Source organism: Nansenia antarctica (genome assembly GCF_963989245.1).
Source record: "Nansenia antarctica genome assembly, chromosome: 18".
In the NCBI taxonomy this organism is placed as follows: Eukaryota; Metazoa; Chordata; class Actinopteri; order Argentiniformes; family Microstomatidae; genus Nansenia; species Nansenia antarctica.
In genome coordinates, this window is record NC_137691.1 from 18,524,178 (window position 1) to 18,550,199 (window position 26,022).

The following is a 26,022-nucleotide window of genomic DNA, read 5'->3' on the forward strand; positions in this document are numbered from 1 at the left end:
CCGTATTCCCACATGTACCGTAACATATAGACAGGCATGGGATGGACCACATATAGTATCTTTGTGAGTCTGTATGGGTTTGTCTGTGATTGGCCTTTGATTGTTTTTTTAGAAAGAAAAGAAAAAAAGCATTCAAGTAAAGAGCCCTGTGCTTTTGAGAGACATTCAAGGCTACAAGTGCCCTAGTCAAATTCAATGTGTATCTATAGCGCCCTCTCATGGAATTGTGGCATCAGAATTGTTGTGAGGGTGTGGTCTACATGCCTGGCAAAAACACAGAAAAGTTACCAGTCATGGCCATTTGTCATGAAAATGGCAGAAGGCTTTTTTATATTTATAAATGGCTGGAAATGCAGAATATTGAGTGCTGTAGTGTGATAATTTGTTAAATATGCAAATTAGGCTATTTCTTCCATATTAATGTAAATTAATATTTATGAAATTTGATGGGCATCAAGACAGTAGTATGACATAGATGTGTACCAAATACCGACATGATCGGATGAAAAACAAAACATGGCTGCCACATGCCACTCAATATTCTGCATTTCCAGCCATTTTAAAATATAAAATAATAATGCTTAAAAATCTTCTTCTCATGCACTGCAAGTCGGATTGACACAACATGTGTTGCAGTTTGCTTGTACCAGTCCCCGCAAAGTTGACGAAGGACAAGTTCATACTACAGCTACATGCAAATGAACAGTACCAGTCAAACGTTTTTCAATTGAATGAGAAGGTGTGTCCAAACTTTTTACTGGTACTGTATGTACCATACATTTTGACATAATTATGCAAATAGGTCTATGTCAGTCATTGTTAGTCTAACCAATCTCAAAGTTAGTGTGTTTTGAGTCAGTGCCATAACAATGTGTACATTTGAGGTTAACCCATGTGCCCTTAATTGCCACTATATTTCGTGAACTTAGAATGATAAGGTTCTATCTCCGTTTAGGGTAGTTCAGAGATATTGAGCGTCAAAGTATTTACATTCCATTATGTTCTGTGAGATGGAACCTTTGTTTTTTTTATTAATTACTAACTAAAACATTTCAACATTTTAAAAATAACACCACACAGGCATTAATAAACACCTAATGCATCAGATTATGTAAAAAACAAATCTAAACAAAAAAATGTTTTGACAAAAATGGAGATAGAACCTTATAATTCTAACGTCACGATTTGATGATTGTAACTGCTGACAGCAGCAGCAGAATGTATTCTGAAGTGGACAGAAACATGTTGCTTACTCGAGTGCAAGCAGATTATCGACTAAACACTAAGCATGCATATAAAATGTGGTGTAATTCTGGTGAAACCAATATGGACACAATACTATCAAATATGATTTCAAATGTAAACTTTTGGAGTGTAGAGCCGAAAATATACAGTATGTATCAGTGGCGGCTGGTGCAAAACATTTTGGGTGGGGCACAGCAGTGTGGCGGGGGGGTCCTCTTTCGTGCGTGCACGAATTTTTTTCGCGTGCACGCGCATAAAACACGCACTGGCATTACAACCACTGTATAATTTCAACTTTCACCCTTAAAATGACCGTGTGGGCCATGGAGAAGTTACCCTGTCAACTACAGACACTGAGGTGGAAGAGTGACCGGTCTATGGACGTCGGTACGGTCCAATACCCAGTGTCAGACAAGGAGGAAGTCTAGTCAACAAGGCTAGTACAGGCCTCACAGCTACACTCAGGTTAATAAAGGTAGCAGATGAATATGTGTACTATGTGTCTGTGTGACATGGCTACATCAATGAGCAGAGATGAATGCTGCAGTCAGTAGTACAGTAACTATCTATTTCATAGACACATGATGGATGATGATGGAGAGTGATGGTGGTCAACACATCACAGCAGGTCAACACATTCAATGATGTATCACAACCAGACCATGTCAGAAACACAACCAGACCATGTCAGAAACACAACCAGACCATGTCTGTAACACAACCAGACCATGTCAGAAACACAACCAGACCATGTCAGAAACACAACAATGCATCAGCTGAGTTAAAGAAAACCAACTCTTACCTTTGATGACAGAACATGAGCCGTGTTTACCCGTACCTCCGCCTTGCCCCGCGCATATTGCTATGAATAGTTCGAAGATAGGTGCTTGCACGTTAGGTGCAAGGCTGCTTGGTTAACCCATTAGCGGGAACATTATTAGTTGCACAAAATAGGCTGATTTAATTGACCATGAACATCAGAGACAGACATTACGAATGTTCATTTAAAATACTCCGGAAGCCCGAAGTCCGGAAAACCGGAAGTCGGGAGTCCTCAGCATAATGCATTGTCTGCAATACAACCGGAGATTTCTTGGCCAGGGCGCACAAATGTGCGTCCTGGCCAAGAAATAGAGACAGCCAATTGGAGCGCTGCTACAGCTCACGTGTAACCGAAAAGTATTCGTCCTGGCATAGACTTGCATTGACACGGCGCCCCGCGTTCTCTCCCTATGTATTTTAACAGTGAGTTTTACACACACACACACACACACACACAGATAAAAATGTTTATTGTATTGGAGGATTTTTAATGAATGCTGATAGGCGCCGACAGAATATCAGCCGCATTTTGTGAATAAACAATGTTTATTTAAAAAAAATACTTTTACAAATCGCAACCAGGAAGTGAAGGTGGGGGCGGCGCCCCAGCGCCCTCTATCGGCCAGCCGCCACTGGTATGTATGTGTGTTAAGTCTATGAGGTGGGTCTTGAGTGTGAGAAACTATGAGGAAATCCATGTCAAGTCAACAGACAAAAAAAGCTCACAAGTCAAGTTTTGGTGGCAGATTTTACATCTTTATCTGGCACTTCATAGTCATTATGACACAAGACAAAGTCAAATGATAAACAATAGCTAACAGAATGTACAGATCAGAAAAAAGGCAAAACGTAGAGAAAAAAGAACGACAACAACAACCACAACAACAACCACAACAACAACACAAAGACATTTCTGACAAGCGACCTTCTTGATTCTGTCTAACAAAAAAAAAAGATAATGACCTACCTCTGAGAGACTACTGTTGGATTGGGTTCTCTGAATCAATAAGCATGACACTGTCATATTGGCAAACCATGAACCAAAAAAGAACCAGATGAACAAGCAGCATTCTTTAAAGGGCGTAAACGCAATATGAATGTCTTCACTTGGAGATACAGTACATTAGCATTAATGATAGTAAAACAAGTAGACTGGGTTTGTATTACATTCACAGTAATCCTTCATTCTTTGTTACATGACATGGGGAATGATATTGTGGGTCTCCTTCTAGCGTCCATAGTTACTTTTGACCACATAACAATGAAGCATTTGGGGACAGTATTATGCCATGACATGGTTGAGTAGGCTGCACAAAGTCAATACAAAACTTATTGATACTGCAAATGCAATTTCAAATAGTACTGTATTTAATTATTCAAAAATGATAATCTACACTTCACAAAATTTAATATTTTAGTTTTGCTGTAGCACATTTTGGCAAGTAGTCCCAAGCTATTCCAAACAGTTAGGCTACCTAGTGTATGAACCTCCATTAAATAACAGTATGTAGGCTGAAGTATAGGCCATGTTTGAGCTGGGAAATACAGTGAACTTCAAGAGATTGCCCATGGTATTGTACTGTATGACCATGACATATACTCCCAAGTGTTCTGTATACTGTAAGATACCTTGTTGGGTAAAAGGTACAACATTGAAGAACATTATCAACGTTGTTCCACTGAGCTGAAACAACAATTACAATGTTATTGTAAAGTATTAAAATGACAACATTCTGGTATTACGGGTGAGAGACAGAGAGAGAGAGAGAGAGAAAGAGAGAGAAGGAGAGAGAGAGACAGAGAGAGAGAGAGAGAGAGAGAGAGAGAGAGAGAGAGAGAGAGAGAGAGAGAGAGAGAGAGAGAGAGAGAGAGAGAGAGAAGAAGGTGGATAAGGTTAGGAAGCAGCAATGGTTCTACAGTGTGTCCATCCTGGCTAATAATATATTTCCCAAATATTAAGTAGCCTTTACCATACATAAAAACATACACACACACACACACACACACACACACACACACACACACACACACACACACACACACACACACACACACACACATGCACGCACACACACATGCATGCACGCACATGCTCGACAAGACACTAGGAATCAAGAAATCCAAAACGATCAAATTTGAAAGTAGATAAGACAAACGACAAACAACACAAAGTAGACCAAACCAAAACCCAAATAAAAAGATGAGACAGATCCTCATTCTCCTTCCAACTCCTTTCAAGTGGAAGAAGAATCCTCTCCCACATACCTCTACGGGAATTGTGCTGAAGTGGGATGAAGACAGTATGTTTAGGTGCTACTGTACGTGCACAGTGACGTCCTTGTTATACCAAATCCCACAATGTACTCTGGCACTGGCCTGTCTTTAATGTACACACCATCAGGTACATACATACCGTCATGTCTCTCCTTCATAGCCTGTCTAGTAAAAGAGACAACCCCATTGATACCAGCTAGCTAGGTATTTCACCAGGAGACACTGAAGAAGCGAACGATGCGTCCGTTTGACCGTTCCTCAATTACTCAAAAGTAATTCTAACGATTGCAGGTTCTCTTTCCTTTCTACTGTATGTCCTTTGTGACCGTGCACCTCTAAAGACGTCTTCCCTCCTTTCACCTCTCCTCCTCCTCCTCCTCTTCCTCCTCCTGCTCACTGTCTGAGTCAGTCAGTTCGTCACACTGGACGAAGCCAGCCAATCACAGAGCAGACACTTTGACCGTGTTCACGTTCATGTTGGAGCTTGCGGTGGTCTGGATGCTGGGGGCCAGGTGTTGTGGGTGGGGGTGGGGGTGGGGAGGATCGGGCGGTGGGTGGAGGGGTCGTCGTTGGGGGAGTGCGTGGAGGCCGTCACTGTCGGAGGTCAAGGAGGGGGGCGTGGGGAGGCTGATGATGGCCGTGGTGATCTGGCCGCCCTTGCAGTTGATCCGACCTCGTAGGTCGTCAGGTTTCATGTTGAGACTGGAGCGACTGAGAAAGGGGGAGGGAGGGAGGGAGAAAAGGAGGGAGGGAGATAGAGGGAGGGAAGGTAGGATGGAGGGAGGGAGAGAGGGAGGAGTAAGAGCATTACATACAAACATACACACACACACACAACCCCCTCCAAATCTCTAAATTAAAGAAACATAGGCCAATACATAATAATAATAATAATAATAATAATAATAATAATAATAATAATAATAATAATAATAATACAGTACATGAAAGCACAGAACCACCCAACCACGTTGCAGGCAGCAGAAGTAACAGACAGGAATTAGCAGTGCTCTCTTGTGGCCCTTCTGATATTTGCATGTATACAGAGGAAGCATACAGTTCCTGATGCTTCATCACACTCAAATATAATAATGAGTTTGATATGAGAGACCACTCTGTTGTCCAACACCGCATCAACCCCTGAAAGGTTGAGGAACTGAAGCCTACGAATGTTACTCTTTTATACTTGTATAATGGGATGTAACAATAAACTTTAAACTTTAAACTATGATGAGTCTGGATTGACAGAATTCCCCTCTGATCACGTAGATCGCACTCAACCCCACCATGACTACTGCCATCACTTGCTGTGATAAAAGTTGTTGTTAAGCCCAGTTCAGATCTAGGATTTGCAAAAATCTACTTACCTTCCTACCTCTATCTATCTATCTATCTATCTCTATCTACCTATCTACCTATTCTCTCTCAGTCCCTCTCTCTCTCAGTCCCCCTCTCTCTGTCTCTGTCTCTGTCTCTCTCTCTCTCTCTCTCTCTCTCTCTCTCTCTCTCTCTCTCTCTCTCTCTCTCTCTCTCTCTCTCTCTCTCTCTCTCTCTCTCTCTCTCTCTCTCTCTCTCTCTCTCTCTCTCTCTCTCTCTCTCTCTCTCTCTCTCTCTCTCTCTCTCTCTCTCTCTCTCTCTCTCTCTCTCTCTCTCTCTCTCTCTCTCTAGTATCTACCTACTAACCTGATGTTGTGGAGCATCTGGTCCCCACATTGGATGTGGATGGCGCTGAGCTCCTGCAGGGGCCTCTGGGGGCAGGGGGTCAGGCTGGCGTTGGGCAGGGGGAGGTTCCTCTTGGCCCGGCGGGTGCAGCAGGTGCCACAGGACCCGTCCTGGCCGGAGAGGGAGGGGCTGCGGCTGGGCGAGGGTGAAGGGGGGTCGGTCTGGAGCTCGCTCTCTAGACAGTTCTGCTCGTACAGCTGAGCGTCCACAAACGCGTGAGCCTGTAGGGGGCGACGGAGAGCACACGGCACTTGTTGCACGACTAGATACGGCGGGGTGCGTTTGTAAATACGCTCCGGTGTAAGTACCGGAATTTCCGACCCGCGAGGTTTTTCCGACCCTACCAGATCCGGTCATAGGTTCAGCCCTTTCCGGCCATAGGTAGCGCTATGATTCGCTGACGACGATGATTTACGATCACATGATGACCGCCATTTTTACCCATCAGTAATTTTGGCTGTTTATAGATCTAATCTCTGTAGCTACCTTAAGATACATGGATGTTGCGCGCGACGTGAGAGAGTTTAGGTGAAAGAGAGACAGGTGACAAGATGGAGTTTCATACAGCACTCAAGTTTTACATGATGCATCATATGTATCCTCCTGGCATACCCAAGGTTGGACACCTTAAATCAAGGATTCTAAAGGCGTCCAAGAATTACTTGATGAAAGGTAAGTCAGTGTGAATAACTATGTTATATCCACTCTTGAAGCCACTGCTTGAAATGTCGAAAATGTCGAAAATGCATAGGCCTGTATCAAAATTGAGTGTCTCATTAAGCATCTGCTAACTATTGTGTGCATAAAACCTGTTTCCAGTGGCTTTATATTTGCACTTCTAAATGAATGCTGTATTTTCCTGCTGCATCAGGTGGGGAGTTGTACTACAAGGACAAATACAAGGACAAACATCGCTTGGTGGTGTGCAACAAAGATGGAGTTCGTGATGTCCTGATGGTAACTTTCTTATCTGACTTGAGTTCTTGTCCATCATCTTTCCCAATTATGACAAGATTATCATTGTTGGAGACCTCAAAACCTACTTATTCAATCTCGCCTTTTAAATGTCTGTCTTTATTGTTGATTCATCTGTACTATTGTTGTTTTATCTTCTTTGCTCTCTGTGAAGCACATTGTATCACATTTTTGTGAGAAATGGGCTATACAAATGAAGTTTGATTTGATCTGAAGGAGTGCCACGACAACCATGGGACTGGGGGTCATCCAGGGAGACGCCGAACGCTGGAGAAGGTGACGGCGTCCTACCTCTGGTCCACCTTGCGGGAGGATGTCACAAAATGGGTGAGTTTTTGATGTTATTAGTGCATGGTGTGTGTGAACATTGTAATTTATACACTGCCCATTAGCAATGATCTTTTACTCAAAGATCTCCAACTCTTGTGTAATTCTCATACTGACCACAATCTGATTCTGCACTGGAACACCCAGGCCATCATACAGGCCGCGGCCCCTCAACCACAGCGGTTCTGCACCTAAGGCACTAAGCCCAGCAGCTGACCACCACCACCAACATGACGCCTCAACCACATTAAGAATTCTCTGACTCTAGATAATTTCCTCTGAAATGTCACTGTTTTAAAGGTTGATGAGTGCCCCCGCTGTCAACATCATGAGACAATAAAGACAGTTGCACCTGTACTCCATCCCATCCAAGTGAAAGAGGCATGGAGTGTCCTGGGGATTGATCTCATTGGTCCACTTCCCACCACTGCAAAGGGCAAAAGGTAGCTACTGAATGTTGGGCAGAAGTATGTGTAACCCCTTTTGGTTAAAGCTAGTGAGATAAGCTGACATCATGTATTGGATAAGTCAATAAAAGTTATGAAGCAAGTTTTTGGTGGACCCCATTAGGAATAGCTGCTGCAATGCTGTAGCTAATGAAGAACAATCTGCATTTTTCATTGCAGATACATTCTGACTGCAACCGACCTCTTCACCAAGTGGGCTGTGGCAAAAACCCTCTACACCAAAACAGCCAATGAGGTGTCCAGGAAGATAGTTAACATTCTTCTTGACTTTGGACTGGTAGAGAGGATCATTACCGACCAAGGACGGGAATTTGTGAATGAGGTACAGTTATCTATATAAGACACAGTGTATGTGATGTGTGACATTTGATAATTGTAATTTAATCTAATTTAATTGCATACACTAATGCATCTGCAGGTCAACCGTGGTGTTTTTGAGGCTCTGGGTGTCAAACACTGCATCACGTCACCCTACCACCCCCAGGCCAATGGACAGGACGAGCGCACAAACCGCACCGTGAAGACTGCGCTTGCCAAGTACTGTGGGGAGGGACAGAACGACTGGGATGTCCATTTGAGGGGCATCATAATGAGCATCAACACCTCTAAGCAGGTAGCCTACTATTGTGTAACAACTGCATATGTAAACAATTCAAACAAACATAGAAAGAAACAAAAAACAATTTAAACAATATAGAAAGATGGTGAAATGCTATTGATTGTACTTTTGTTTTGTTTTACAGCGATCAACCAGGTACACCCCGTACATGGCACTGTTCGGACGGCACCCTCGCAGCCCAGGTGTCATCAACACAACACAGACTGAGGAGGGTGACGACTCAGCTGTGGTTGTGGTTGATTTGCCAGAGGAGGATGTACAGGCGAAGCAGATCTTTGCCTTTCACAGTATGCACTCTGTCTCACCACTGACGCTCCACTTCAGTTCACAGAGGTCAGTGTTTCTCTTCTCCGACGGTGAGGAGAGACAAGGAGGAAACTAAATCTGTTACCATTAACATTCTAAACCATAACGGTTTGGCTGTTGTAGCATATATATATCTCTGGAAACACCCATTGCCCAAGCGCACAGAACCATTTTGACTTTACATTTCTTCTCTCAATTTTTTTAGAGGGATATGGGACGAGATGGTGGTGCATCGTTCTAATGGAACGGTTCCAGATTGAGGGGTAAGACTTCACTTTAAATGTAACTTCCGAAACCGCATTTGTTATACATTGGCTTACTTTTTTATTCTGTCACTATCTCACTCAAAGCCACGGGCAGAGGTTTGCCCACTGGACCGATGAGGCCAGAGCGTTGCTCCAAGGGTCACTGCAGCCGGTTTTCAGGGTCCCCAAGAAGCGGAAGAGGGAACAGGAGGTGAGCATGATGCTGAATGGTAAATAATAGTGTTTTTTGTTAGTTCAATAGTTGTGATTGCACCATGCATTTTATTCCTTCAGTGTGAGCGGTCTGACAGTGTGGTGGGCAGCAATGCCATAAGAAATGACCACAGCTATGCCGCAACAATGCAAGAGGAAGACGCCAAGAAAAAGAGGACAGAAGACGACAACTTGGGTATGTTTCTCTTCACCAGTACTGTATATTACTATAACCTTATATGAAAACGGTGCCACTACACCACTGGCTGTAGAACTGTTTCTATGGACCACTGTAAGAGGACTTTAAACTGTTTTTGTCTTGTAGACCGTGGCAAGTCCACCCTCCTGGGAGCGGAGTGGATGAACAAGAACGCCCACCGGCTGTAAGGGAAGGTCCAGGAGCCTGCTTTTCTGCAATTGGACAAAATACAGAGAGAGGAAATAGAGGCTAAATTGACACTGATTGAAGACGAAGAAGAACGTCAAGAATTGCTGGAAATATTTTTGTTTGAATTTGAACTTAAAATTGATTATGATTTATTTCTGTTAGAGGTCAAGGACAATCTTGGCATCCCTGTGTGCGCAAGTTTCAAGGCTCCCAGTTCGGAAGAGTGATTGATTAATTAGTGTGCTTGCAGTCGCAAATATAAAACTGAATCTGAACAGTAGTGTGAACTACATGTTGGTCACATTACCCCAAATGATAACGGTGGATGACCGATGGCCTTATTCACTTATTCCTTCCAGCTAGAGTCTGGATCTAGCTAGAGTTAGAGTCATGTCAGAGGGAGGGGCTTTTGACACGTGCATGCTGTCTGAGTCAGTCCATCCTCTCCATGGGCGTGGGTTAGATGTGGCTACAGGCCCCAAACATTTCCCAAATAAGATATATATGTATATGTACACATGCTATATTTCGGTTAACCTACACAATGTTTTTACTTGATTCCAGCTAATTTGTGAATGAATACGTTTTTGTTTGTGTATGGTCAATCCATTTTTATGTAAATATGGTTTCATGCTGTATTGATTTACAATAAATTCATTGCATTTCATTCAATCGTGTTGCTTTACTACAAAAAACACATCTGATTGAGGAAGACTACAAAACATTGAGAAAGGATTTGGTAAACCAAGTATTTCATGCGTCATATTATGGTAAGAAGAGGGGTGTGGCCATAGTAATTAATACATCTCTACCATTCTCTGAAGAGAAAGTGATAAAAGATAATAGGAGAAGATATGTAATGGTTGACCCTATTACATTAACCATAGCTAAAGGTAATGAATCTTTTTTTCATTTCATACCTATTAGTTTACTCTAACGAATTAAAATGATTAACAAGCATAATGGCACAGAGAATGCAGAGATGTATATATATACAAAGGGTTGAAATATATGTTATTATTATTATTATTACTTTATTATCACATAACAGCTATTTGAAGCAAACTATGGAAAATGTATAACAGAGTAGTGAAATACTCAGAAATAGTGAAATACATTCTTAGAAATGTCTACCGTGTCATGATTACTTGAACACACACACTGTGACACATTGGTCACACGCGCGGGCGCGCACGCGCGATGCGCGCGAAACACACACACACAACACACAGTTTCAGATCTACTAACGGGTCTTCGTTGTCATCGCGAATCATAGCGAATCATAGCGCTACCTACGGCCGGAAGGGGCTGAACCTATGACCGGATCTGGTAGGGTCGGAAAAACCTCGCGGGTCGGAAATTCCGGTACTTACACCTGTAACGCTCTCAGAGGGAATTTACGAACGCAGCCGATATATTCACTACGGGTGGAATTGTAACTCAAGATCCTCTCGTCTGACGGCGATCTTGCATCGATGTCGTCAGGAAATTTGCAATTTGGATCCCGAGTTAGGATTCCACCCAATGTAATCAAGGAAGAGTGCAATATTACAATCTATTAACTAATTAACTCTAATTAAAATAATAGTACTGTACTGTAAGATATTTTGGTCTTTAATTAATGAACCATAATCAATAGAACAGTGAAATAGACATGCTCTCCGTTTTAACTTGTTGCACAGAAAAAAAGGATGTCTATAACTAGGAAGATGTTTGTAGGTGGTTGCCGTGGAGACTCACGGTGGTCTTCTCCAGACAGGTCAATAGGTGGTGGTGTTGGCTCTCTAATAAAGACTGGGCCTGGCTGAGCTGCTGCTCCTCCTCCTCTGAGCCCTGAGTGGTCACACACACACACACACACACACACACACACACACACGCACACACACACACACACACACACACACACACGCGCGCGCACACACACACACACACACGCACACGCACACGCACACGCACACGCACACGCACGCAGACACAGACACAGACACACACACACACACACACACACTCTTGTGATCTGTCACATTTATAATATAATGTCATAAACAGTCATTCAAATGTATAGTGGATAAGCTACTTGAGTTCCAGACATCTATTTATTGTTTTAATATGGCTGACAAAACAGGTAAAGAACCAATCAATGACACAGAACAACGATTGTCAACAATTCCATCCAAATGCATTTCAGTCTGTCATGAACGTTGTTCAAGTGACTAGTATAGACGATGTTTAAAACTTTCATTGCAACGTCTGCATTCGCTGGTTGATTAAATACCTCATGGAAATGGTTTTGCTTGTAGGGAGGCTGCTGCAGGGCCGCGTTGAAGAGAAGAGACACAGGCAGGAAGAAAACAGAGAGACACATTTCTTTACATCGTATCTGAGTAAAACATATCAGCATATTCCTTTCATGAATGACTCAATCTAGTCCCACAAAAACACAACCATTTGTTTCATTTACATTCAATTGAATTATATATCAATAGAACTATTCTAAAAACAGAACACTGGAACTTTTTAAAACACTCTTCACCATCTACAACGGCATCAACAGTCAACAGTGCCTGAGTGTGCAATCCAGAAAACACACACATACACACGCACGTGCCCACACACACACACACGCACATGCACACACACGATTCCACATTCATTCAATGGCACGCTCGATAATGGAGGCCAGAGTCAGCCAGTTATTCTTCCCGAGATCCAGGCCCACGCAGGCTGCAGTGACATGACTGTAATTTGATGTGCCAGAACATTGACAGCCTTATCACAGATTCTTTAAAACATTCCAACCCCTCAACGCTTTACGGAACACATTTATATGATAATGTTAACACTTCCAAAAAGCCATGTACTTTCAGCTAGGATTCAGCGTTTGCTGATAGGATGTCAGTGGAAGGGTGTGGATGTGCATAGTACGAGACTCACACACACACACACACACACACACACACACACACACACACACACGCGCGCACACACACACACACACACACACACACACACACACACACACACACACACACACACACACACACACACGCACACACACGTAATCCTAATGGTGACTAATTGATTGAGTAGCTAGCTCTAACTTTTAGACATTATGCTGCTCATGGCGCTTTAATGTAGCGAGCAGTACATTCAGGCATGAGCACGAAACAAAGAGAGACACGAGACGAGTCACGCAACGCCGACGACTGTGCTTGTTGTTGTCGACGCAATTATTGTGTCGTCCCGTCCCCGTTTCCACACGTCTAATTCGTTTCGGGGATGCAACATGTCTAGCTTGGCTGGGCTTCATACACCCTGAGATGAGAGACACAGCAGAGCAGAACAGCACCAACGGCAGGATTATACGGAAGCAGGCAGAACATGTCAGTTTGTCCCGACAAGACAACCTCGGTGAAGACAGCGTAGACACCACCGCCTCGTCACTGATTACTCAGCCGTTTAAAACAACAGTCATCTGTCTGCAAAGTTATTACAGCTACATGTTGTACTTGTCTGAACACTTTGACTGAAGACTTACAATGGAATCACCACTCCCTCCCTCACAGCAAGGCCGTCGACGACTCTGTTGCCTTCCCTAAATAATGTCTGTGGAGGGTCGTTCATTATGTCCTTTAACTGTTGTGTGTGTTGTGTGAGTTTCTCTCCCTAATGAAATCCTTTGTATTGTAAGCACTTGAGATAATCTTTGGTTCATTACAGCCAACAGTGAACTCAAGATGAACTCTTTTACAAAGCTAAACTCACTCTTGGTCTTGTCATGTTAGGCCAACTCTAAACTCTCGACTTGTTGTGTCAAGCCTTTCACCTCCAAGCTTCTAGGGAGGTCAAAGGTCTCTCTTACCGTGAGCTCCAGCAGTTCGTTGAAGAGGCCGTTGCGTTTGGGAACGTTCTGGAGGAAAGCGGTGGAGCTGCCCGTCTTGGCTATTCTTATCCTGGCCAGTTTGGCTTTCTGTATGGGGGGGGGGGGGGGGAGAGGGAGAGGGGGGGGGGTTAACATGGCAGACACAGACTCAGACTAATAGCCTTCTCTAATGGTGAGCAGAATGTGCTGCCTCATTACGCCCCGCTGGGTCGGTCACCGTGACTTTAAGGACGAGGGTGATACCATCATGACAGAGGGTTTTCTAGATGTTTTATTATGCTTGTGTGAAATGTGTGAATCGCCCATGTGATCTATTTCAAGTCGGTGTGGTTTCTGCCCGTCGGCAGTGTTCTCTCTGTTTGAGGTGTTTGAAGTGGATCACTTTGAAGGGCGAAATGAAGTCATCCTATCAAAGACTAAACCCACTCAACTAGGAAGCAATTATAAACAGTTAAGTTAAATGGAGGCTAAATGAAGAGGCTTGAAATCGCAATCAGAGCAATGTAAAACTAGTCAACAGTTTTATCAATAACAAAAAGTCAATGGATGATAGCGTGTGGCATTAGTGTTTTAGTCCATCCATGCGAGACACAAATAAATTAAAATATTAGAAAACGATTTGCCGTCTGTAACTCATATACCGGTAATAGAAATTGTATTTGATGCCAGACTGATTCAGCTTCACTCCCTAAGATATCAGCCTCAAGTGCTTTTCAATCATCCAAGGTGAGAGTAATAATTTATTTAACCATGTCCTGTGATTGCCTCGGCAAATACATTTTAGATAACTCCCAAAAAACGTTTGGGCAAATGCTTCTCCCTGCCGACTGCTCTAATGTAATAGAATCCATTTGGTGCTTCTGAGATTGGGATTCAGACAGTCTGAAAATGTGATGGATGCTCCAGTAAGAATAGCTCATAGGGAATTACAGTGATGTGTGTGTGTGTGTGTGTACGTGTGTATGTGTGTGTGAATGTATGTGTGTTTGTGTGTTGGTTGAGCGACCACCTCTACACTGCTACAGGACTTCAAGTAATTGACAGTGAGCAAGCAGGCTGTCTCACAAAGTAGCATCTTGCCTTACTCAGACATGTTAAATCAAAGGCCTTCGCTTCGCTTGAGAAATTGAAATGAGAAAAATGAAAACCGAAAAAAAGGCGTTCAACATGATGTTGTCATGTGTATCACATGCTCAGATGGTTTTGTTTTGGGAACTTTCAATGACTGAAAATGCAATTTAACAAGTTAAAACTTCCATCTATCCTCTCTCACTGACTGACTGGGGGGACGTGGTGGTTTCATGTACCTATATGACTGTGGACAGCAATGGAGGCTGGCGGAGGTAGAAATCGGAGGACGGGCTCATTGTAATGCATGAAGTGGAATGAGGAATGGTATTCCACAAACCTCAGCACTGCGTCTCCTAAAGAGACCCGCTTTCCCCTCTACTGTGTCCCTAAAAACTTCTATTGCCCCCCGTGTACTGTTTCTCTGTTTCTCCAGTGTAAAAAAATAAAATAAAATAAAAACTAGGTTTAGAAGAAGGTGATAGGAGAAGGTTTTTCCTTCTATCAATGGCCCCGGGCCTGAGCTGGATTACTCTTCCTGCTACGACTGGTGGATTGATGATTCACTTGCTTTGTTTTCAAATGTATTGATTGTAAGTCGCTTTGGAATAAGGCGTTTGCTAAATGCCAAAAATGTAAATGTAAATGTAAATGGTATCAAAGGAGGAACGGTATCAAATATACCATTACCATTACCATACCATATGATGCCGTTCCTCATTGCGTTCCATGCATTATAATGAGCCTGTCCTCCATTTCTACCTCCACCAGCCTCCCCTGGTGGACATCCAAGCCAGTAGCAGGGTTCCAATTAAAGGGGGGCTCAGGCACCCCATCACAAAACAGCCCCAAATAGGCAGATCATAGAGTTTTGTCGTGGTATATCATTATTTGACCACGGCTTTGAATTCCATAACTCTGCCAATCATAAACCCTGGTGGGCTCTTACAGTTGTATCATGTGTATTTATGACTCTGCCCAGGCTTCTCTGTTCTGGTTCTCAGCCACAAGTTTCTCTTCAAAGGCGAGTGAGCCTCGAAACAACTTGGTGACCTCTCCCCCTCTCCTCCCCTTCTCTCTCTATCTGCCTTCCCACCCCAGTCTCTCCCCCCCCTCTCTCTCTCTCTATCTGTCTACCCCCCCTCCCTGTCTCTCCTCCCTCTCCTCCCTCTCTCTCTCTCTCTCTCTCTCTCTCTCTCTGTCTTCCCCCCCTCCCTGTCTCTCTCTCTCTCTCTCTCTCTCTCTCCCTCTCCTCCCCTTCTCTCTCTCTATCTGCCTTCCCTCCCCTCTCTCCCTCCCCTCTCTCTCTCTCTGTCTCCCCCCTCTCTCTCTCTCTCTCTGTCTACCCACCCTCCCTGTCTCTCTCTCTCTCCTCCCCCTCCCTCTCTCTCTCTCTCTCTGTCTACCCCCCCTCCATGTCTCTCTCTCTCCTCCCCCTCCCCCTCTCTCTCTCTGTCTACCCCCCCTCCATGTCTCTCTCTCTCTCCTCCCCCTCCCCCTCTCTCTCTCTGTCTTCCCCCCCTCCCTCCCTGTCTCTCTCTCTCTCTCTGTCTCCCCCCCCTCCCTGTCTCACTCCCCCCCACTGATGTGTTTCTCTCTCCCTGGACTCTGGCCTCTGACGGTCCCTCACTGTCTCTCAGTGCAAACGGCTCCACTTGACTTTGCCGTGGCCATTACGGCTGTGACCCCCGGCCCGTTTAGAGCCCCGCTGTGCTCTGGCGGAGCGGCCTTCTCTCTCCCCAATGGTCTGGCAAATAGGGGCCTGTGATTTGTGCTACACTGAAAAAGAAACTGACTCTTGGCCCCCGCACTGAGCGTCTGACAGCAGTGACTTAGTCGCGATGGGGAAATTCTACTTGGAGATGTCCTCTTTGGGTGACTGACTAAGCAGAGTTGGCCCTCCACCCCCTCCACCCCCTCCTCTCCCCCTGCAGCAGTGAATCCTCCCAGAGGTGTGGACATCAACCAGAGGGAAAGTTATGATATCTGAATGCGGGTGATAAGGATACATAAGGTATGTATTATTGTACCGTACCCCCCCTCCCCCAGGTGGCCCCTTAATCATAATGGGAGCCTGAAGACCAATGGGAGGGAAGGGGGGTGAGCATGGCTAATTCGAGAGACAAACTCCCCCCCCCTCTCTCTCTGATGCAACAGGTAACTGTAGATGGCTAACGAGGAACCGTGACCTCGGAGGGCTACAGTATGTAGATGAACCACTACAGCTATAGATATTTAGAGACCTACAACTGGTCTCTATATGTGACAGCAGCTGGTGAAACCGGGAACCAGTCGCCAACAGACGGACCGTTCAGACTTTTATTCCAAAAAATGTAAATACATTTCAGAGTGGTTGAAAATCAATAACACACTCGCTCGTCAGACCAAAACATTTCAATGCAATGGATGCAGTGAGTAATCCCCACTATTACCTAGTTAGTGTAGAGTAGTAGTGGGGATTACTCACTGAATCCATTGCGTTGCAATGTTTTGGCTTGACTAGCGAGTGTGTTATTGATTTTCTTTTTTTTGGGTGAGTAAGGGTGATTTATTTATGGGTTTTCAGGTTCAGGTTCACAAACACACAGGTACATCACAATGCAACACTATGGAAGCAACAACATACCCACGAAAAAAGTAGACAAATAATAAAAATAATAAGAAAAGAAAAGAAAAACAACAACAACAATATATATTATTTAAATAAATACATAGGTAAAAATATAATAATATAATATAATATTAATATTATTATATTATATATAATATTATAATTATTATTATTAATATAATTTTTTAAAAAGAAAAGTACAAAGGTCAGATGGCCACGCCCAGAGTGAACAAATCTGAAAACGCCACCCTTGCGTTTCCGTCTTTACAAGCTATACACATCTTTCCTGAACCAATGACGCCATAGCCCCACCTCTCCCTTAACCCGCATGCGCTAACCCAGCCAACAGGTAGGGACACTTCCAATTCATAAGAATTGACCGCCTTGCCAATAGAGTAAAAAATGCCACAAATTCCAGAACATATTTGGGCAGAGATCGGCCGACAAGACTCCAAACATAGCAACAATTAGGGAGGGTTCAATTGGGACAGAGGTGACCTTTTTTTTACCTCTGTCAAAAACAGACTCCCAAAATGAAGAGAGAGAGGGACACAACCAAAACATATGACAGAGATCCGCAGGGGCCTGCCGACCTCTCTCACATATAGGATCAATGTCAGGAAAAATCTTCGCCAACTTACACCTAGACCAATGTACCCTATGAACCACTTTACACTGCAGCACCCCATGTCTGGCACCTCTGGAGGAGTGGGGAACCCTGTAGAGGATAGCTGCCCAGGTCTTAAGATCTATTTCTTCCCCCAAGTCCTGTGACCAGATTGTACGTAATGTGAAAGGACCAGGGGATTGTAGCATAAATATTTCATTATATAAACATACATTTATTACATGTAATGGCACCTTTTATAGTTGGGTCTTGTTTTAGAAGCGAATCAATGGAGGAAATTGGGGAAATGCAGGAAAGCCTGAGAAATGTTTGCTGACAAAATTACGGACTTGCAGGTATCTGAAAAGACCTTCTTGGAAGGTCATATATATGTACCAGCTCATTAAAGGAAGCAAATATGCCATCCACATAAAGGCTACTGATGGTGGAAATGCCCTGGATGGTGGAAATGCCCTGGCTGTTCCACAGATTGTAGGCTTATCCAGCACAGAGGGGGGGGGGGGATAATGGGTTGGCATGGAGAGGGGATGATAGAGGAAGTGAGCTAAGCTTGTAATTGGAGCAAATTGGAGCCAGATTTTTAAACTGTTCTTGACAATTATGTTCTTAGTGAATTTGGGTGGTGATGACAAGGAGGGTGAGCACAAGAGAGCCGCCAGCGAGGCTGGAGCACAAGAAGCAGATTCACTGCAAAGCCACGCAGGAATGGAATCAATAGAATCAACATTAGCCAATGAAGGATAGAGCGCAAATTGGCAGCCCAAAAATACTGTTGGAAACAGGGGCGCGGGAAGGGGGATGCTGAGGGTGCTGCAGCACCCCCCAGCGGCAGGCAGAAGGAGCTCCTCTTGCCTGAATTTTGTATTTATTTATTTTATAAATTCAAACAATAATTTAAAACAATATAATAAATATTGTTGCTTTTGGGAATACAAATAGATTTGTTTTTTGTAATAAATGTAAAAATATGTTTGTTAGTTTTAATTTTAGTGATCACATGGCATTTTTTCAGGTGCAAAATGCAAAATCAGCCAGAAGAATTGAAGTGGAGTTGGAAGAAGATGCTGATGCAGGGTCAGGGCCTTCTTCCACTTTGTCTACAGACCACCACCAGGCTGTTACCCCATCCAGTGTAGCAGCAGGACCTAGCAGGTCTGAGGCTTATGTTAGCCCTAGCCAACACTGACCAGGAGGAGACCAGAAATACGTTTTCCTGGGAGGAAAATTGGAACAGTGACATTTGAGCGGTCATTTCAGAAAGGCTGGTTTACCAGGTGGAAATGGTTGCATTATGTCACTGAGAGAGACACTGTTCTTTTCTTCTCTTGCTGCAAAGCTATAGAGAAGGGGTTAAGGCACCCCGACAGAAAGACAAGTGCATTTACAGTAGGAGGCTTTTGTAACTGTGCGGAAAGCAACCACAAAGTTTAGCCAACACGAGATGTCTGACATACATTCAGAATCGGTGAAAATGCTTGCTTCGCTTAACAACACTCCCATTAACGCTCTACTGTCGGACATTGTTGAGAAAGAGCAACAGGCGGCCAGAAACGTCTTAGAACTGATATTCAGATTCATGAGATTCTTAGGCAGCGAAGGGCTTCCGTTAAGAGGCCATAACAATCGAGATGGAGTGCTTTGGAAACTGATGATGGTGACATTAGTCTGCAATATGTGGATTCAAAACCGGAGGCAGTAATGTTGTGGATGTTTTCCTCGGGTTTTACAGTGCGCCTGATTCAACTGGAGAAACACTTTTTTCGTGTATCAAAGATGTTTTTGCGCTTGAATTTGCCACTAGATCTGGTACTTCAGGAAGTGGCGAGAGAAGTTTGTGTTGTTGCAGACACATTAAACTTTGTACAGGGTGTCTCAGTGGTGATAGAGGAGTCGTCAAAGAGTAAGGCGCTGTTCCAGTCTATGTTTGGTAGTGATGATGAGGTGGTCTGCAACTTGTTGGCATTATGAGCAAGACAGAATAAGACAGTCAGGGGAGATACTCGTGCAAAAATATCAGGTCTATACAAACAAGCCACTAAAGCCAGAACATACTTTGGACTTAACTCTCCAAAGTGAGAAGGCAAGTGCAAGTGGGGCATTGGAGTGCGTTACGACAGCGCATCCATGCACTGAGAGAAGATGGATTAGTCCAGGAGATGACTTCCAAAGTGACCGCTTGTGCAGAAAGAAACAAACTGCAAATGCCCCTTCCTCCATGAACCAGCAGAACCCCTGCCCGTTTAAGGGATACAGAGAAGACCGAGGCCGTCGTGACTGATGTAGGAGCGCAGCAGTGGCGGCGTGAGTTCTATGAGGCCTTGGAACTTGTGACAACCTAGCTGGATCACCGATTTGACCAAGAAGGACTGCACGTCGCTGCCCTGAGAGTGCAAACCATAATCAATGCCGCAAATGGAGTATACTCAGGGTTGACTGAGATCACTTCTGCAGATCAGCTTGACAAATTTCGTCTACATATGCAGCTCACAATGCTTGGTGACCTCTCCAAGACCAAAGGACTCAAGTCAGCTCAAGATGTCGCTGGATTCATCGGAGGACTGCATCCCCAAAGCTACTCACAGAGGTGGAGAAGTTTATAGAGCTGTGTCTATGTCTACCTGTTTCCGCGGCTTCTTCTGAGCGGTCCTTCTCTACCCTTCGCCGCCTAAAAACATGGCTAAGGAACAACATGACACAGAGATGACTCACACACCTGATGTTACTGCACGTCCATAGTGACATTCTTGAACGGATGGACATCCAGCCACTGATGAGGACATTCAACAACACACCTGAACGGAAGTCCACCTTTGGGGTGTTCAAATAGGTAAGACATGCATTATTATTCATGTTTGGTTACTGCCCCCGTGCAGTGTAATAGTTAATATCATGCTTGTGGTATTGTCATTATTATTATTTGCTTATGGATAGGCTATTGCTAGTCCCGCCATGCATAATCTGTCTGTAATAATGGTCAACATCATGTTTGTGGACACTGTGAGCTGAGTGGAAATGACTGTAAATTCCAACACATTGTTGGTCAAATATTTAACGTTACGTCTTTGTAGTGTGTGGGTTAGGGGTTTGTCCAGTAAATGTATTTCCAATTAGCCTATTCAAGTGGAATTTGCATCAGACTTTGGTATTAACTCAAACAATTCAGACAAAAAATCTAAACATTAAAGTCCATATGTAAATAAAGTTGTGTGTAATAAAGTAGAAAAAAGCATTGAACACACTAATAAAAAGCAGTACATCACAGCAAGGAAAGGCAAGGAACCAACTGAAAACCATAACTAATTAAGAGGCAACTCTAAATCTGTGATAATTAATGTCAACTGGGTTCGAATATATTGATGGGCTATAAAAGTTTTTTTTTTGTTACCAAGGTGCCACACAACAAACATCTAATGATGGGTAAAAGCAAAAAGCTGTCTCAAGACCTTTGTAACCAGATTGTTGCAAAACAGGAAAGTGGAATTGGCTACAGATGTATTTCACAACTTCTGAATCTTCCAGTAAGCACCATTGGGGCATTATCCATAAGTGGAACATCACTCCACCATCAACCGGCCACGCACAGGAGCTCCTCTCAAGATTTCTGATCAGGGAGTCAGAAGTATACTTAGAAGAGTAGCCAAAGAGCCAAGGACCACTAGGAAAGAGCTCCAGAAAGACTTGGAGGCAGCAGGTACAACTGTGACAGAAAGGACAGAAGGAAATGCACCACCGCCATGGCCTCTGTGCTATGTTGACGCTCGTTTAAGGTTTGCCAAACAACATTTGGACAAGCCAGTGAACAACTGGGAGCATGTACTCTGGTCAGATGAGACCAAAGTTGAACTTTTGGGCTGTCACACAACACACCATGTTTGCAGGAGAAATGGCACTGCACATCACCCGAATAAGTCTATACCAACAGTGAAGTTTGGAGGTGGAAGTATCATGGTGTGGGGCTGGTTCTCCTCTCGTGGTACTGGCAGACTTCATATCATTGAAGGAACAATGAATGGAGCCATGTACAGAGAGAAACTCGCAATTGGTTTCAGAGAAAGAAAATCAACTTGTTGGAATGGCCTAGTCAATCCCCTGACTTAAACCCAATTGAACATTTGTGGAAGCAACATTTGTGAAGATCCAGATTCACAAGAGGGCCCCCCGCAATCTTCAGGATTTAAAGACAATCTGTGAAGAGGAATGGGCCAAAATCACACCTGAATACTGCGGGCGATTAGTTACTTCATACAGAAAGCGCCTTGAAGCTGTCATTACAAACAAAGGCTTCTCCACTATTAATTTCAGTTAGTGTGTTCAATACTTTTTTCCTGTTTCATTCCACTTTATCACACATAGCTTTATTTACATATGGGCTTTAATGTTTAGATTCTTTGTCTGGATTGTTTGAGTTCATACCAAAGTCTGGTGCAAATTCCACTTGAATAGGCTCATTGGAAATACATTTACTGGACAAAATGTTGATAAGTTCAATACTTATTTCCCCCACTGTAGAGCCATTCCCCCTGACAGTTTGGGTCTCTGCAATACTTGTTTACCAATTATTGGATTCCTACCTTCCCAAATAAATTATAGAATCATGCCATCCAATTTACGAAAGAATGATTTCGCAATAGAAATGGGGATGCATTGAAAAACGTCCCAAAAAAATAAGGGAAGCACATTCACGTGTCATTGATTTTCAACAACGCTGACATTTATTTACATTTTTCTGAATAAAAGTCTGAACATTTTGACTGGTTGGCGACTTATTCACGCTTTCACCAGCTGCTGTCACACATACAGTACAGGGGAGGCTGGTGGAGGCAGACATCGTAGGATGCATCACGATGAGCCTGACGTCCGATCGCTGCCTCCACCAGCTTCCCCTGACAGTATGTGTAAGTGTCCACTGTGATTAAGATTACGATTACGATAAATGATACTGCTAAAAATTCTTTGATTCCAGCAACATAAACTATCTTTTGACCTTAATAGTGGACCTCAGGAGTGTCTGTTCTTTATGTCCAACCCTCTCCCACTCAAATGCTCTCTGCCTGCCCTCAGGAGCGATAACGCTAGTGTGCTAGTGTATATTACAACTGGTGTATACGTACTACATCTCCTCTTTTCTGCTTCTATACTCCAGCAAGGTCATACTCAACAGATATATCCATAAGTTGACAGCCAGGGCATCAGCAAGACTATCCCTGCCTTTTTCCTCTTGTCTGTATCTCCTCTTCCCACTCACCTGCTCTCTGCCCTAATAGCCCTCTTATGTAGCGTCAGCGAAAGGTCAAACCCCACTGATTCAGTGCGGATAGGCGTCGGCACTTAATGCTAGCTGTGTCCGTGCAGAGGACACCTGTGGAGAAAAGTCCTTCAAAGGTACTCTGGAGCAAACCACAGAGGGGGGGCATGTCATCTCAGACCCCAGAATCCCTAAATCTGTCGATTGAGATTCTGGGGGCATAGGCAGTAAAACACAGGGGGTGGGAGTCTTTACTCCCCTAATGTTTTTTTCCCTGAAGGAAAAAAGATCTGATAGTCAGGCAGAAGAATGGACGGTGGGGTAACGAGAGCTCAGCTGTGATTGGTCACCGACGGCAACCTCGTTGAACTGCGTCCGACGCGATACGTCCTACGGTATTTGCCTACTCATCATCATAAGAGCTGATCTCTTCATCTAATCTTTGCGGCCGCCATTGCTAATGATCCTGCCGCTGTGATGGTTATTTGATGGTGTCACTTTGATGCTGAACCCAGGCCAAGGACATGCAGTCAGTAGGTCCCACAGACCCACATGCCAGGGGTTAGTACTGCTGTGGTGGAGCCTCTGAAGTCAGGGGGGCGAGGGGTTACACACACACACACACACACACACACACATACACACACAGACATGTGTGCAAACACACACTCACACACACACACACACACACACACATACATGTGCGCAAACACACATACACACACAGACATGTGCGCAAACACACACACACACACACACACACACACACACACACACCCCTCGTCCCCCCTATGGCGTACAGCTGGATGGAGCTCATCGGAGGGTAAGGTTAATGGTGTTCACCTGGACCTTCTGCGCACGGCGTTTGTCAGCTCTTTGGTTCTGGTGATAGATGCGGCTAAAGTTGGAGACGATGACAGGGACAGGCAGGGCGATTACCAGCACCCCGCTCAGAGAGCAGATGGAGCCAAAGATCTTCCCAGCAATCGTCTTAGGGACCATGTCTCCATAACTACAGAGTGGGGCGGAGGGGGGGAGGGGGAAGAGAGAGAGAGAGCAGGGAGAGCAGAGAGAGAAACAGCAATAGAGAGAAGAGGAAGATGGAGAGGTCGAAAAATAGGGATTAGTTATGGTAACACATATTGAATGCAGTCTACAGTCCTGTATGTGTGGCCCTTGAGAGGGAGAATGTTTCAGCAGGTTAGAATACTTGTGTGTACCAGTGGAGGTGTGTTTGATACCATTCCTCGTTCCGTTCCATGCATTACAATGAGCCTGTTCTCCGGTGTCTACCTCCACCAGCCTCCCCTGGTGTGTGCTGTGCTAACAAGGTCTATGCTGTTTGCCTGTGGGCTAAAACCCATACGAACTCCTTTCCTCCGACTAAAAGCAGAGAGGAAAAAAATGGGAATCTACAAAATAATGAATGGAAAGTAAAAAAAGTATAATAACAACAATAATATAAACCCTTAAGACATAAGCACATCCTACATTAACAAAAAAAACTATGTTGATGACAGAACAAAAGTAATAGACACATAGCAAAGGACCCACTAAAACAGGTAAAATGAATATATCCGCATTCTCTGTAAATTAGGTCCTCCGCCATTCCGAGAGGACGGGGCATGAACGCTAAAAGTAATTCTTCCAGCAACTGTCGAAGAATAAGGAACCTCCACAACTAGCCAGTCTCGAGATCTGTTCATTGTGATCATTTGGTGATCATTTGTGACCCTCCAATTAAAAAGTATGGTTAGGTATGATGGTAGTTTCTGGAGAAGTTGTTTTATTTATTTATAAACAAAAGTAAGCCAATGGCATGATCATCGATTGGCCAGGGAAACCCAACCCACAGTCTGATATAGAGTAGCATGATACATAACATCCAAGGATGTTAATGTGCTAGTGGGAGTCTGCATCAGTGGAGGCTCCTCCATAGAGGTGGAGGAGGCCTGGCCTTCCCAATAATTTGAGAGAAGAGAGAGAGATTTAAAAAAGCAATAATTATATTTATTTTATTTATTTATTTAACAAAAAACATATATATATATATATATATATATATATATTAATATTATTTCCGTTTTGTTCATAAATCTGAAGTTTTCCATGGCTAAAACCCAATATTGCAATTGTAAAGCACCTACAGGCCAGAATCCCTATCCGTTTGTATTGAGGGAGGCCAGGCCTCCCCCAGGAAAGTGGTTTCTCATAGAAGTCAATGTAATGCCATTTTTTTCATGGCAATGTGATTGGCCAAATCACTGAAAATGGGTGGGCAGAGGAGGCCTGGCCTCACCATGCATTGAGTCCAGGGCTGAAAGATTGACATTTTGTTCATCCAATCACATGAAGCCATTTTGAGAATTCGCCAGTCACTTCAGTCAAAGAAACACTCGCCATAGTGGCTACGAGTGTCCTATCAACTTGTCCTTTGCAGGACACGTCTAGAACACCCATGGCTATTATCCCTGACAATAATAGCTCATTTGGCCAAATACTTTTGCTTAAAATTACCTCGGAAGTCGGCGAGATTCTGGCACGATTTATACATCGAATAGGTAGACAACATTTAGGATTTCTTGAAGTTTTATTTTTAATGTAGTCGATTTCGTTTTATTACAAGTCAATTTAATATTCTTCTATTAGAACAGGGAACATTCCATCGCGAGTGAAGCGAGCAATTTGGCCTCCTCAACTCTAGAAGTCACCAGCCTCCACTGGCGTAGATGCAGTATGTATGTGGGTGGCGAAATGGTTAGTGAATTGGACTCTTGATCGGAAGGTCGTGAGTTCAAATCCCGCCTGAGACCACCCTTTTTTGCCCTTGAGTAAGGCACTTAGCACTCCAGGGGGAATGTCCCTGTAATTCGTAATTGTAAATCGTTTTGGATTAAAAGCGTCTGCTAAATGGCAAAAATTAAAAATTTAAAAATTAAATGTGTTCAATCCAGGAGACCATTCAGGTGTTGTATGTAAAT

The 26,022-nt window shown here is 43.8% G+C and overlaps 1 protein-coding gene across 1 annotated transcript in view; it reads right to left on the bottom strand.

The window, feature by feature from the left end:
- Positions 1 to 4,781: 4,781 nt before the first annotated feature.
- Positions 4,782 to 26,022, bottom strand: part of kcnd3 (potassium voltage-gated channel, Shal-related subfamily, member 3) — a gene marked incomplete at both ends in the record, with an annotated part of 88,490 nt that continues 67,249 nt past the window's right edge. Inside the window, 6 exons of the mRNA XM_080548696.1 lie at positions 4,782 to 5,052; positions 6,025 to 6,284; positions 11,344 to 11,436; positions 11,882 to 11,914; positions 13,469 to 13,576; positions 23,885 to 24,053. Coding sequence (XP_080404822.1) covers positions 4,782 to 5,052; positions 6,025 to 6,284; positions 11,344 to 11,436; positions 11,882 to 11,914; positions 13,469 to 13,576; positions 23,885 to 24,053 — 934 coding nt within the window. The remainder of the gene's footprint in view (positions 5,053 to 6,024; positions 6,285 to 11,343; positions 11,437 to 11,881; positions 11,915 to 13,468; positions 13,577 to 23,884; positions 24,054 to 26,022) is intronic.